Consider the following 13473-nt stretch of genomic DNA (forward strand, 5'->3'; position numbering starts at 1 on the left):
AATCGGATGATTGTTTGCAATTAGTGAATTGATCTCCCATTCTTCGTTGCTTACTTATTGAGCATGTTAATTGTTAGGCTTTTAGAATTCTAATTCTAGGTATTAGTTTGCTTTATAATTTTAGATGTTAGAATGTTGTCTAAGAGCATTTATTGGGTGTTGGGTAAGATGGGGAGGGAGAAAATGAGAGTATCAATCTGTTGAATTGCGATGCATCTGCCTTTGGAGTTTGATTCTTGTTTCAAATAATCATACTAGTTTTATTTCGCTCTTAGATTATCCTATTTTATTATATTATCGACATTGTCTTTTAAAATCAAGTCAATTTTGCAAGTTAACTGATCTTAGTAGTGCTATTATGTGCTTTATTATCATGTCACAGATTAAATGAAGAAAAATATTTAGTCTTAATGGTTCATAGTGTCTCGTTCACCCTAAGGCCCGTGAAACATTAGATCCACCCCTAAAAATATACAGCATGTACAAGTCACTTGTGCCTTCAACTCATACACTGTTATAGATGTTGCTTTCGTGTAAGCATATGGTATATCAACTTCATTACCAGACCATTTAACACTCTTTGCTTCTAGATCATTTGTCAAGCGTGTATATTTTCTTCCTCTTCAGATGAAGCACATACATTTTCTTTTGGGAAAATTGGTTCTATAGCATTGATGGCAAGAATCGGAAAATACCATAAAAATAGCTCTATTACGTAAAATACCATTGAAAGATGAAAACGTTACCTAAGAATAGCATTTCGTCACGTTATGTCATGTTTGGAGGTAACAACGTCCACTTCCACCCGCTGGGAGCCTGGGATGCTCCTTCTTCCTCCTCTAGCCATCTACTGCTCACCGACCGAACTGCTTGCAGACAACCAACATGTGAGAGACTGCATGGCACTTGCTTACCATCACCATTAGCTAGCTATCTACGAGCAGAGCAGAGCAACGGCGATGCTGCTAGTGGCGCTGTGCACGACTGTGCTATCGCGGTCCAGGAGCGGCGGCGCCGTGCAGCCGTGCGACGCCGGTGACCTCGCCGCGCTGCATGGGTTCTGCGTCAGACAATAGGTGCTGCGTTTGGACCGGGGTGATGTGCGGTGAGGCCGAGGCTGCGGTCGCCATCGTCGGGCTGGCGCTGCCCAACCGGACGCTGCGGGGGCAGGTGGTCGTGTCGCTCCCCAGCCTCGCCGTGCTCTGGGTGCTCAACCTCTCCGGCAACGCGATCCGAGGCGCTGCCCAACCGGACGCTGCGGGGGCAGGTGGACGACTGGACCCTCAAGTTGCTCGACGTTGGCGCCAACGTGCTCGCCGGCTGGCTAGCCAGACCGCCAGTCCCAGAACGGCGGCGATCGACCTCCTAGGCCTCCTAGTGCTCCGTGTGTTCAACTTCTCGTCTCCGACGGTTGAAAGGGTCGAGATGGCGACTAGAGGGGGGGTGAATAGTCATTTTAAAATAAATCATGTCGGCTAACCAAAACAAGTGCGGAATTAAAACTATCGGTCTAGCCAAGACTACACCCCTCTATCTATGTTCACTAGCACCTTGCAAAGATACTAATCAAGCAACAAAGGTGCTAGGCTAGCTAGAGCTCTTCTAACCAATTCTAGAAGCAAGGTCACACAAACCTATGCCACTAGTATTTTAAGCAACAAGGGAGCTCCTACATATGCTAGTAAGCAAAAGCACAGAGCCAACTAAGCTCACTAGCAATGCTCAATAACAAGGCAACCAATGCCAAATTAGAGAGCGCAATTACTTAGCTACATAAACTAAGCAATGTGACTAACAAGGTTACACAAACCAAATTAGCCACGCAAGGAAGCTACTTCTATGCTACACAAGCAAGAAGGTAACTAGCAAGCCACACAAGCTAACTAATTGCAAAAGCAACAACACAAGCTCAATGTATATGAAAGTAATCGCAAGCTTGTGTAACAGGGATGCAAACCAACGGGAAGAACAAGGTTGACATGATGATTTTTCTCCCGAGGTTCACGTGTTTGCCAACACGCTAGTCCTCGTTATGTCGACTGCTCACTTGGTGGTTCGGCGGCTAATTGGCATCACCCGCCAAGACCGCACGTCGGGCGCCGCAAGAACCTACCCCGGAAGTGAGGGTAGCTCAATAACACGTTTTACTAAAGTTGCTCTTCGTGATTTCCGCGGGGCGAGCACAATGCCCCTCACAAGCTCTTCTCCGAAGCGCCGCACAAGCTTCTTACGGGCTTCAACGGAGACCACCACCAAGCCATCTAGGAGGTGGCAACCTCTAAGAGTAACAAGCACCACCGGCTTGCAACTCGATCACCTAGTGCCACTCGATGCAACCTCACGATGCAATCGCACTAGAATCGCTCACTCACACAATCGGATGATCACTATCAAGTATGTGTGAGATGGATGGCTCCCAAGCACTACTACATAAGCCACTAAGGCTCTAGTGTGCTCTCCTTCTAGCCCAAGGCCGACCATGGCTTCTATTTATAACCCTACGAACAAATAGAGCCATTACCCATTCACTGGGTGTTTTTTGGGTCGACCGGACATAGCACCGGACGCACCGATCGTGAATACCGGACGTGTCCAGTCGCTATACCGGACATGTCCGGTAGTTGCCGAACCGCCACGTGTCCAACCATTGTCTCCAATGGCTCTCTGACAAGACGACCGTATGCTCAGCACAAAACGACCGAACGCTCAGCCGCTATGTCCGGTCAAGTCCAGTAAGCCTCCAGGGCCGACCGGACGCGTCTGTTAGAAACTGACCAGACGCTGAGAGGCCGACCGGACGCGTCTGTTAGAAACTGACCGGACGCTGAGCCTCAGCGTCTGGTCGAGTACAGTAAGCACCCACCAACGACCGGACACGTTCAGTCACACCAGACCAGACGCTGCCAGCGTCCGATCGACTGCTCTGCCGAACACTGCTTTTTCAGATTCACACCGGACGCGTCCGGTGTGGCGACCGGATGCGTCCGGTCACTGAGTACGTCGCCAAATACCGGACGTGTTCGGTCACCATACCGGACGCGTCCGGTCACTCTGTGACCAGCGCGACTAACTCATTTTCAACTCTATCTTCTTCACCCTTGCTCAAATGTGTCAACCACCAAGTGTATCACCTTGTGCACATGTGTTAGCATATTTTCACAAACATTTTCAAGGGTGTTAGCCACTCAACTTGTCACGCCACTCGACTCTAGCGATGATGCAAAGTTAGATCACTCGAGTGGCACTAGATGACCAATATGCAAACAAGTTTGCCCCTCTTGATAGTACGGCCATCTATCATAAACCCGGTCATAAACTTCTCTATACACCTATGACCGGTGAAATGAAATGCCCTAGGTTATACCTTTGCCTTGCGCATTCCATTCCATCTCCTCCAATGTTGATGCAACACATGCACCAACATGATCAACAATGATATGATCCACTTCATATCATCACGTGATCATATTGGTTCATCGATCTTGACTTCACTTGCTCTTCACTGTTGCCATCGTCCATCGGCGTCAAGTCTTGCTCAAGCTTCACCGCCACACGGTCCATCACTCCAAAGCCTTCGACTTGCCCTTTACGCTTGCAACCGGTCCATCAAGCCAAGTCTTGTCTTGATCTTCTCCACCCTGATCACATGACTCAATGTCATGTCTCATTTGCATTTAAGCTCCTTCATCATCACATGTGTGAGCTTTGCAACATCTCCAAGCCATTTTCACCTTTATGGCATATATTGCTCACACACATGTACCTATGGACTAATCACATGTGTATCTCATATAAACACAATTAGTTCACCTAGGTTGTCACTCGATTACCAAAACCACACAAGGACCTTTCATCGGTGCGCGTCCTGCGGCTCTCGATGAACAGGCTCTCCGCGCGTGTTCCCTCTTGGGTTCGAGAAACACTGGTCGCTCGCTGAGCTCTCCCTCAATCCAGTCCCTATTGGCTGCCGCCGCCGCGAGCATGAGCAGCAGCTCACACGACGATAGTGACTTCGACGAGCCATTTTCCCTCTGAATCACCGGCCTCGGCACGAACTCTGACGAGCTGAGGCAAACCGAGGCATGGCTGGCGCGGTTCGCGAGCGGGTGCCCCAACCTAAGATTCAAGTTCGAAGGCATCGTAGATGGTCCAGACTCCAGACAGTGGCTGCCATGAACGCATCAAGGTCGACAGCGACGCGACCATGGTTGTCAACCTGGTGTTCCTGGCAGCACAGAGATCGATAACAAGCACAAGAGAAAAAGCGTCCAGCGCATTGGCTTCGACACGCGCGGGTGCTCCGTGCTGACCACACTCGGCTCCGCTATGGGGAGCTCCAGGTAGCAGGGTGGCAGCGCGCACTAGCAGGCCCTGGTGCCCATGGCGGCAAGCTCCGGTGTCTGGCTGCTGCGGGTGGAATCGCGAGCTGGTGCGCCGTAGCTCCGGCGGAGGTGGCTTCGGTGAGCCACGAGCGTGGCTCCGGCGGCGTACGGCGTCGGTGCTGGAGTGCTCGTCAGCAGCGTTCGAGGCAAGGATAGGCGCCGGGCTTGAGCTCCGAGCTCCCTGGTACGAGGCCCTACGCCGCCGCCGGTGACTCCCTACACTGTCCTCATCCTCATCAGCTACTATTTCCTCATCGTCCATGGCTGGCTCCACGACGGGGGGTGGGTCCGGCCTGTTCCACCACGCGCGCCGCGAGGACCACCACTGGAGTGCGTCTCTACGGTCTTCTTCACCGACCATGAGGCCAAGCTCCCGGGCAGGCTCGACCCGGACGCCGTCGTCGCGCTCCACCACAACGTCAGCTGCCCGCTCTACCGGACCGATGCAACCGGCGATGTCCACCTCGCACGCGACGACCACGACGCGTCCTGCCGCGACCTATAGCTCGGTGATGCGCGGCGCATCGACACCGCGCCGAGGGTGGGGTACGGGAGCTCCTGCAAGTTCTCGACCAAGACCGGCGATGTGCAGTGGCCCATCACGCGCTCCTTCTCCATGGATTGCTTCATGGGCGGCCTTGGCCAGAAGCCGCAGAGGCGCAGACCAAGGAGCCTGCTACGGCAACTCGGGGGAGACCGGCCAGAGCCTCTCCAGCGGCGACAGCAGCAGCAGCAATGTCGATGACCACGGTGCTAGCGAGACGAGCGGCCGGTTTTGGAATGCAGCAGCAACGTCGCTGACCACTGTCCCACCTGGAACAGAGACAACGGCCACACTCACCTCAGGAAAGAGAAGGGGAGGAGCTTGACGGAGGCAACGACGTTTGTTCCAAACGTGACAGAATGCTATATCCAGGTGACGTTGCGTTCTTTCAGTGGTATTTTACGGAGCGGCAAAGTTTTGATGGTATTTTTCGGATACGGTGATCTTTTAATGCTATGAGACCAATTTTCCCTTTTCTTTTAGCTAGGACTTGTTTGGTTCAATCCTCATATGTCTCGGGCTTTTGGCCTCGTCAAACATGTTAGTCACAGTGATCATATTATGATCTAATCACAAAAATCACACAATACACCCAAACAAGGATCACATTTGCTATAACTGGATGGCATTCAATCAATCTTTTTTATGGCCAAGGTGGTTTTGCACTCGACAAACCCATTGACCCTCGTGAAAAGTCATGGAATATTATTTCATTTATGTGAACGGAGGGGAGAGCTTTTGCTTTGCTGTGGTATTAATAGGAGAAGATAATTAATCTAGTGAGAAAGATTGGTCAAAAAACCATACCACTTAGGAGCAAGGGATTTGCACCCGTACTTTCACAAATGACTTACACCCTGTTTGGATGTTGGTATTCAGCTTAGAATTACCACGCGTTTGAATGTTTTGGAATTAGGTCTTAGAATTTGACTCACAATTTCACATGGTATTTTTCACAAACACAAAACAAGAAAATCCCCAATACAGGCCTACGGAGCTTGGTATTGCCTGGCATATGAGAGGCGGAGCTCGGCTTACGGAGGGGGCCATGGAGCTCGCCGCCGCGGAGCTCGCCATCGCGGAGGGGCCGGGACTCGCTGGCAGGTGGAGACTCCGCGAGCTCGCTGGCGCGTGCTCTGATAGATCTAGGCGTGAAAGGGTAGAGCTCGTCGGCGGGTGGAGGCTCCATGAGCTTGCCGCGCGTAGAGACGGAGGGGCTCCGACGTGTGCTTGGGCTGAGCTCACCGGCCTGTGGATTTGTGCATGTTGAGAGAGTGGGGCATGCTGACGCTTGGAGTGTACAGGTTCATTGGTAGGTGGAGAGACGTGGCTCACAGGCCATAAGGAAAATGAAGCTAGAGGACGTTCCATTTCCTGGACCAATTTACTAAATCCAAATGTCTAGAAATGGAATCACTGTCCAATATGAGGAAAAAGCTAGGAAAACCCCACATTCCATATTAGCGTTGTGTTTGATAATCTATAGAAAACATGAAAAGTTACAAGAAAACATTAGGTTCAAGAAAAACCACTATGGGCTGTGGTTGGTGCACATTTGTTTGTCCATGTAACCACTCGACAGGTGCTTCAAGTGTGATGGTTGATGAAGTCCAGTTCCAATCTAGGACGCACCTGTCGTGCTCGTGATGAATGACGACGGCATTTACATGTGCGGTACAGCGAGGCTGCTGCCGCCTTGCACATTCTTATGACAAAACGGCCAAAATTCACTCACATGCCACGAACTTGGCCAGCCGTGCCGCCGAGCAGAGATGAGGTCTCCGGCAAGAGTGACAACTCGCTGTTCCTTTGTGTCTGAAAGCTCTTGCAGTGCCAAACTTCCAATCTGCCATGGTCCATGGAGCCAGAGGAAGTCAAAATCCGTTGACAAATCGGATGACACTTTCACTTTCTGAGAATATGGGAATATGGGAATATTAATCTTTCATGTGTACTCCCTCCGTCCAGAAAAAAACGTAATTCTAAGCTTTTTTTACGAAGGGAGTACGAGTAATAGTACATTTGTTGCTCTGGTGGACGAGGTACTCATACCAAGTTCAAGCCTAGCCAAACCAAAATATACGCAAGCAACGAATAAAAAAAACCACGCAAGAAATTTACAAAGCAACCATGGGGCGTTGCAAACGCCGTGCCACTGGGCGTGGTTGCTGGGCTTGGACGTTTGGCGTCGCCGTCGCGTGGCACTGGCATCGAAGGCCGCGATCCACGAAGTCAAACGGGAGCTCTGCTGCAGCGTGCCACCGCCCCCACCTACAGCGGCCACGGGGTCCGTGTTTCCCATGGGCACCGAGACCTGTGAAAGTTGAGCGGCCGAAAGCGACGCGCACCCGTCCCCGCTTCCACTCGACCACTCCCACCCGGAAAACGAAGCCAAAAAGCCACGCTCTCGCCACCGCCGCCGCTTCCGTGATGGTAAATATGTAAATAATCCCCCGCTTCCGCGGCCACCGTCCCTTCCCTCCCTCGCAGGCTCCCACGCCCATCTCCGCCGTCACCACTGGCCCCGTCGCCACCACTGTCAACTCAGCGGAGCAGCTCTCCTCCTCAAACTCTCGCGGTGTCTCGCAGTCTCGCTTGCTTACCTTCCTCCGCTCCGCTGCAATCCCACTCCTGATCCGGGCTCCACCCGGAAGTGCCCACGCATTTTGGTCTCTAGTGCTTGGAGCCTTCTCGGTTGCACCAAATTTGGCCTTTTTAGGTGGGTGGGGAGCTCCGATCTTTTCAGCTACAGCTTTTATTTTCCTGTTTCTTGGTTGGGTTTGTGCCACAGACTTGAGCATCTTGGGCTGGGACGATTACCGCTGAGCCGTCCTCCCCATATATTGATCAGATGAGTTGTGGGTGTCTCCTCCCAATCCGAGATTGCAGGAGATGGTTGTAGCAGTAGCTTCGTCCCAATCTTCCTCCACGCCCCTGTCACCTTACCCGTCTTCGCCCAGCCTCCGCGGCTTCATCAGGGACGCCCCGCCTTACAGCACCCAGACAACGCCGCAGGTGCAGACGGCTGGTGTCGGCGGCGGCGGCGGCGGCAATGGGAAGATCAGCCCGGCGGTGCTGTTCATCATAGTGATCCTTGCGGTTATCTTCTTCATCTCCGGGCTGCTCCACCTCCTTGTGAGGATACTGACGAAGAAGCAGCACGGCCGTGGTGCCGCCATGGGGGAGTCTGCACCGTCGCCGCACCGGACCGGCGCGCGTGACGCGGCAATGGACCGGCAGCTGCAGCAGCTGTTCCATCTGCACGACTCTGGGCTTGACCAGGCGTTCATCGATGCGCTGCCCGTGTTCGCGTACCGTGAAATTATCGGTGGCAACAAAGAGCCGTTCGACTGTGCGGTGTGCTTGTGCGAATTTGATGCGGAGGACAGGCTCAGGCTGTTGCCGGTGTGCGGGCATGCCTTCCATCTGCAGTGTATAGATACATGGCTGCTGTCCAATTCGACATGCCCGCTTTGCCGTGGCACGCTCTTTGTCCCCGGGATGACTATAGATAACATGCTGTTTGATGATTTTGATGAGAGGTTGGAGGAGGAGCCTCTACCGGAGGAGTGTGAGGATGGATACCAGGTTTCCAGGCACAAACCCATGGATGAGGAACAGCCAGTGGCCGAGAAGAGGGTGTTTCCAGTAAGGCTTGGGAAGTTCAAGAATGTTGGAAATCAGGGTGCCATCGGTGGTGTGGTTGGCAATGGCAATGAAGCTGGTATAGTGAGTAGGGAGGCAGGGGAGAGTAGCAGTAGCAGCTTGGATGCAAGGAGATGCTTCTCCATGGGCACTTACCAGTATGTTCTTGGGGCTTCTGAACTTCGAGTGGCTCTCCAGACAGGTCATGGCAGAAACGGTGCAAGCAGCAGGTTCAAAGGAAGAGTTGCTGGCTTAAGTTCCGTCAATGCTGACATTATGGAGGGCAAGAGGATTTGTGCGAGGAGCAAAGGCGAGAGCTTCTCTGTGTCGAAGATTTGGCAGTGGTCTAATGTGAAGGGCAAGCTGCCAGCTCCTCCAGACACTTGCTCAGATACAGGGAGCCTACCATGGATGAAAAGAAATGCTGCTGGAGATAAGTCTAATATGTGATTCTGTCTATAATTCTTTGTTTTTTTTCTGCCTGATGTTGGCTGCTAAGTTGCTTAGCTCTAGCTATTTCATCTGATTTAGGGTGTCTCAACAATCATTCATCAAGGGATAATTTTTGACAGGCTTGCTATATTGCACATAGTTTGTGATTGTTCACAATGGTGTAGTCTAGTGTTGTTGGTATTCCAGAAATTCCATTCAGAAGCCTATCATCACTATGAAGTGTCAATTTATACTCTATTTGTGTTATCGATTCTTCAATTTCCTCCTTGAATGTAAGTATGTAACTATCAAACATGAGACAATATTAGTATTAGCCTACAATGTGATATATGTCTAGACCATTGCGAGACAAATGACATGCAGTTGAAGAAGTAAAATGGAGTTCTGTGACATCATTGTTTAAATTCTGTGGGGGGTGCTAGGGTGGGTGGGGGAGGGTGAACCTTTAAGCTTGTTATCTTCTATAAACTGTGGCTGACTGTAAAAATTGTATATTATTTACTACTTACTGATGTGATAAGTAATATGCTTTTGACCTGTGACTTCACGTCCAAATTACCTCCTCTTTTTTGCTTTATCACCTTTAAGCATTCGTATCTTAACTTCTAGAGCAACCTCTCTTTCAATAATCTCCTATTGCTCACATGGAGGAACGACAGTTTCTTTTTTTATTCATAAAACAACGCATGATACTTTTCTTCATCCCTGCACAGTCCCAGATGATTGATACGGAAGTTAACCTTTCTACTTCACCGCAACAAATGTGGGCTATTGAAGATATGATGGCAGTAACTGTCTAAGATTGCAGTAACAGTTAAGATTGCGATTTGGTTTTGCCCATGCCATTGTCAATTTTTGAAAACCATCTGAAATAACATTTGAGTGATGGGCTCGGTTTGATTAATTTTCTTGTCAAACCTAGCATAGATGTTGCTATTATACTGTCTTTTTTTTTAACGTAATGGCAGTAGCTCTGCCTTTCAATTAAGAAGGGTAAAGAGGTTTATGTACAGAGCAAGAGGGGCATTGCCCCCATTAGGATTACACGATGCCTCCCGAGATATTGCCCCCTCCCCAAGCTAAAGCCCTCTTTCTTTGCTCGACATCCTCTTTTACCCTTAATGCCACTTGCATACTGTCTTTTTTTTATCATTGCTATTATACTGCTCTTGCTTTTGTTACATTTTAACAATTGTTATTGTCTTAGTCTGTCCATCTGGTCAATGCAGCATGCCTGCAAGTGTTGGTGCATCAACTCAAGATTGTGCTACCTTTTTGCTTATCGCACCAGGTGGTGGTGACTAGGTTTCTAAGTGGATGGCAGCTTTGTCCTCATACAATATTAGTATTCTAATGCACTAAGTAGTACCGATAGCTGATAGAAGGTCCGTAGTGGCATGGAAGCTTGTATGCTGCCTATCACATTATAATCTTTGGCTTATTTAATCATAGCCAAAGGAAGAAGTGCCAGCCATCACATACCTGCACTAAGCAACAGGCATTATCGACAGGATTCCAGCATATTGCTTGAGTGATCTTAGCTAGGAAATCATTGGTTTGCAAATGATTTTCTGTCCTACCTGATAGTAATACACAACTCATGCAATCATGAGGAAGATGCTAATCTGGCAGCATTATTGTTGACATCATTGTTGCGGTTGCTGCTATTTGATCTCATATCAGATACTGTGATGCCTGGTTTGAGATTGGTTCCTTGGAAAGGCATCATATTCTGGGCCAATTCTCGCAGGCTTCCGTTGTTCTTCAAAGACCGTATCCTACAGTCGTTGTCTCTCAGAAACAGTATCTTATTGGCAATGGGAGCTGAAATGCAGATGGCAGCTTCTTTTTGAAGCGCCAACCTGCTAGCACAGCAAACTGCTTCTTTGCAATTTGTTTTTGAATAAACTGAAGCTTCTTTTTGTAGCTGGTATGATGGAGTTTCTTCAGCTGTATCTTCTCCTTGTACAGCACTGAATTGAGACACCAGGATAAAACTTCAAGGGCTGGTTCCATGCATGATTGAGATGGGCAGAGCATGGCATGAAATGAAAGCAACAGATGTGGGTCATGCTCATGAAGGAGATAGGAGGATCACTACTACATACACTGAGACCATGATCAGCCTATATGATATTGTTCTTTTGTCTTGATGACTTTAAATCCAGGAGGTCATCAGATGGGCAGGATTGGTTGTCTGCCTTTATTAGCTGGCATTCGATCCACCATCCATTACGGCATGAAGTGTGTATGGTATCAGTTGCAACCTATACCCACAAAGGAGTGTCTGATAGAGGAGCTTGTGGAGCTTTGGGCTGGATGGTTATGGCAGCATCAATCAATATTGTCAAGGCTGTGGCATGATCCCCGTGATCATGCACAGTAATGAAGGACGTGCTTGACCATCTAGTCACACAGCCTAAGAGTCAAAGTTACCGTCGACAGTTTGACACCACGGCTATAAAAGCGATTGGCCGTTCACGCGGAAGGCAAGATTATGACGAGACCTGATGTCGAAGACGAAGACTTGTTCATCAGTAGCAGGTGGATTCGGGGAGGTGCTCGGGTGCTGGGAACACGCGCACGACGAAACCGCGGGTCATTGTTGGCCTGCTTTTTATTTGTTGGACCAGAAACCAAGAGGCGCACGGCCGCAGCAAAGCGTCCAGAAGAACGCCTGCATGCGAGGTTTTCCCATCCGTGCGTCGCAATCAGTCACAGCTGGAAACACGGCAAGCTTTCGCACCCAGAATTAGAATTCGAATTCTTTTGCTTGCTCTAGCTAATCATGCAAGTTTCCGGCCCAACTCCCTCAGCTTGGAAGCAAACAATGCCTAACTGGCGCGATCACGACATTTCAAAAAAATTGCAGTAATTTGTGCACTTCATTTCAGTTGTTGGGACAAAACTGGGACAGGATGAACGGATTCATTACAGCAGCAGTAAAACGACAATGAATGTAATAGCAATCTCATTTTTACAGTGGCTAACCAATCAATCAACTGAACGGACGAAGGGGAGGAAGGAATTGTTTGTAGCAGCGATCTCGCTCACCGTTCACACGCACACGCCCGCGGAATCGTCGAATCTATCCATCCAATCCAAGATGAAAGGGACACCTTCTTTTTCTGAGATAGTCTCAACACCCTTCCTTTGACCAATCAACCAGCGTTCCTCCTCTGCTCCGATCCGATGACCGATGGGGCAAGTCCACGGTGGGCGGTCAGGTCAGGCCCGGCCGGCTCCGTCGTGGGGCGGCAGCGGCGGCGGGTTGAAGAGTGGCGGCGCGTCGCGGCCGCCGAGGTCCATGGACGACTTGGCGGAGGCCGGCGGGGCGACGAAGCGCGCGGAGAAGTCGCGGTAGCCGGTGTAGTCGCCCTCGGGGCTGGCGCCGTGGCCCTCGTCGAAGTTGAGCGCGTAGCTGAGCGCGTCGTAGTTGAGCTTGCGGCCGCCGAAGTGGTGGTGCGGCCGCGTGGGTGGCCCGCTGCGGCCGAACCGCCGGATGAAGGTCTTCCACCGCGGGCCGGCCACCAGCTCCGACCACTCGCGCACCTTGAGCACCGCGTCCACCGCGCGCTGCCACCAGGTCTCCTCCGCCGCCGCCGCGGCGCCGCCGCCGACCCGCTGGTGGGAGGAGGAGGAGGAGGCGGGCCAGGGGAAGCAGCAGCACCGGCGGCCCCGGCGCGCGAAGAAGGCCGCCTCCGCTTCGTCCATGCCCGCGGCGTCGGTGTCCATCGCCCGCCGGAGAGTCGTGCGGCGCGGGCCCGGAAAATCCCCCCCTCCTGCGTTGGCTGGCTCAGGGGCCGCGGCGCGCGGCGGCTGGAGAGTTTTCGGGTGGATCTTTTTGGGGGCTCTTGGCCTCTTGGGCTGCGCCGTGTGCGGGGCAGCGGGCGGGGGTGGTTTTTATCGGGAGGTGGTTTCGACGCGGCCGTGGGTGGTGGAGCCAAAACGGTTGGCGCGGCTCGCTGACGTGGGCCGGGAGCTGCGGGCCCGGGGGCCTCGCAACGTTCGCAAGCCCGCTGCGCTTACTTTTTCTCTCCAGATTCTTATAACGGATCGTGCAGGCAAGTGAATTTCTTCTTGGCATCGTGCAAAACATGGCATCGTCGGTCATGGCATGGATGGGGTACTTGGATTTAGCCCTAAATAAACTTCTGAAAATAAATTGCAGGAGCACTTCAGAGAAAAAAAAATACATGCGAGTTGGTCCATCATAATAAAAACATAAATTCACACCATATTGTTCTCGCTGATGTGATGTGATTATCAGAAGATGCCAGCTGTTTCTGTGTACTAGTACTAATATTCCTGCATTTACGTGACCACATGTGGATGCAACAATTGCCTGGCCGTCATCGTCTCATCGACCGTGCGCCGTGCAGGAGGGAGCCCCCGGCGTGGGGCGGAGTGGATTGGAAGGACAGCGCGGGCACAGATCGCCGACGAAGC

At 51.1% G+C, this 13473-nt stretch overlaps 2 protein-coding genes and 1 pseudogene across 2 annotated transcripts; 2 read left to right on the forward strand and 1 right to left on the reverse strand.

Annotated features, from left to right (window-relative positions):
* The first annotated feature begins 1098 nt into the window (after nt 1-1098).
* On the forward strand, nt 1099-5251 carry LOC136470567 (uncharacterized; annotated as a pseudogene).
* A 1885-nt stretch (nt 5252-7136) lies between these two features.
* On the forward strand, nt 7137-11729 carry LOC136478070 (RING-H2 finger protein ATL46-like). Its single transcript, XM_066476395.1, has one exon. The coding sequence runs from the start codon at nt 7819-7821 to the stop codon at nt 9019-9021; it is 1203 nt and encodes a 400-aa protein (XP_066332492.1). The 5' UTR covers nt 7137-7818; the 3' UTR covers nt 9022-11729.
* Nucleotides 11730-11748: 19 nt separating this feature from the next.
* LOC136478071 (uncharacterized) lies at nt 11749-12890 on the reverse strand. Its single transcript, XM_066476396.1, has one exon. It carries the CDS (start codon nt 12757-12759, stop codon nt 12253-12255), a length of 507 nt encoding a protein of 168 aa, XP_066332493.1. The 5' UTR covers nt 12760-12890; the 3' UTR covers nt 11749-12252.
* Nucleotides 12891-13473: the final 583 nt, after the last annotated feature.

Source organism: Miscanthus floridulus, chromosome 8, assembly GCF_019320115.1.
Source record: "Miscanthus floridulus cultivar M001 chromosome 8, ASM1932011v1, whole genome shotgun sequence".
In the NCBI taxonomy this organism is placed as follows: domain Eukaryota; kingdom Viridiplantae; phylum Streptophyta; class Magnoliopsida; order Poales; family Poaceae; genus Miscanthus; species Miscanthus floridulus.

Excerpts from the sequence above, each read along its gene's own strand:
- LOC136478070 (XM_066476395.1), top strand. The coding sequence starts at position 7,819 with ATGGTTGTAGCAGTAGCTTCGTCCCAATCTTCCTCCACGCCCCTGTCA.
- LOC136478071 (XM_066476396.1), bottom strand. The coding sequence starts at position 12,759 with ATGGACACCGACGCCGCGGGCATGGACGAAGCGGAGGCGGCCTTCTTC.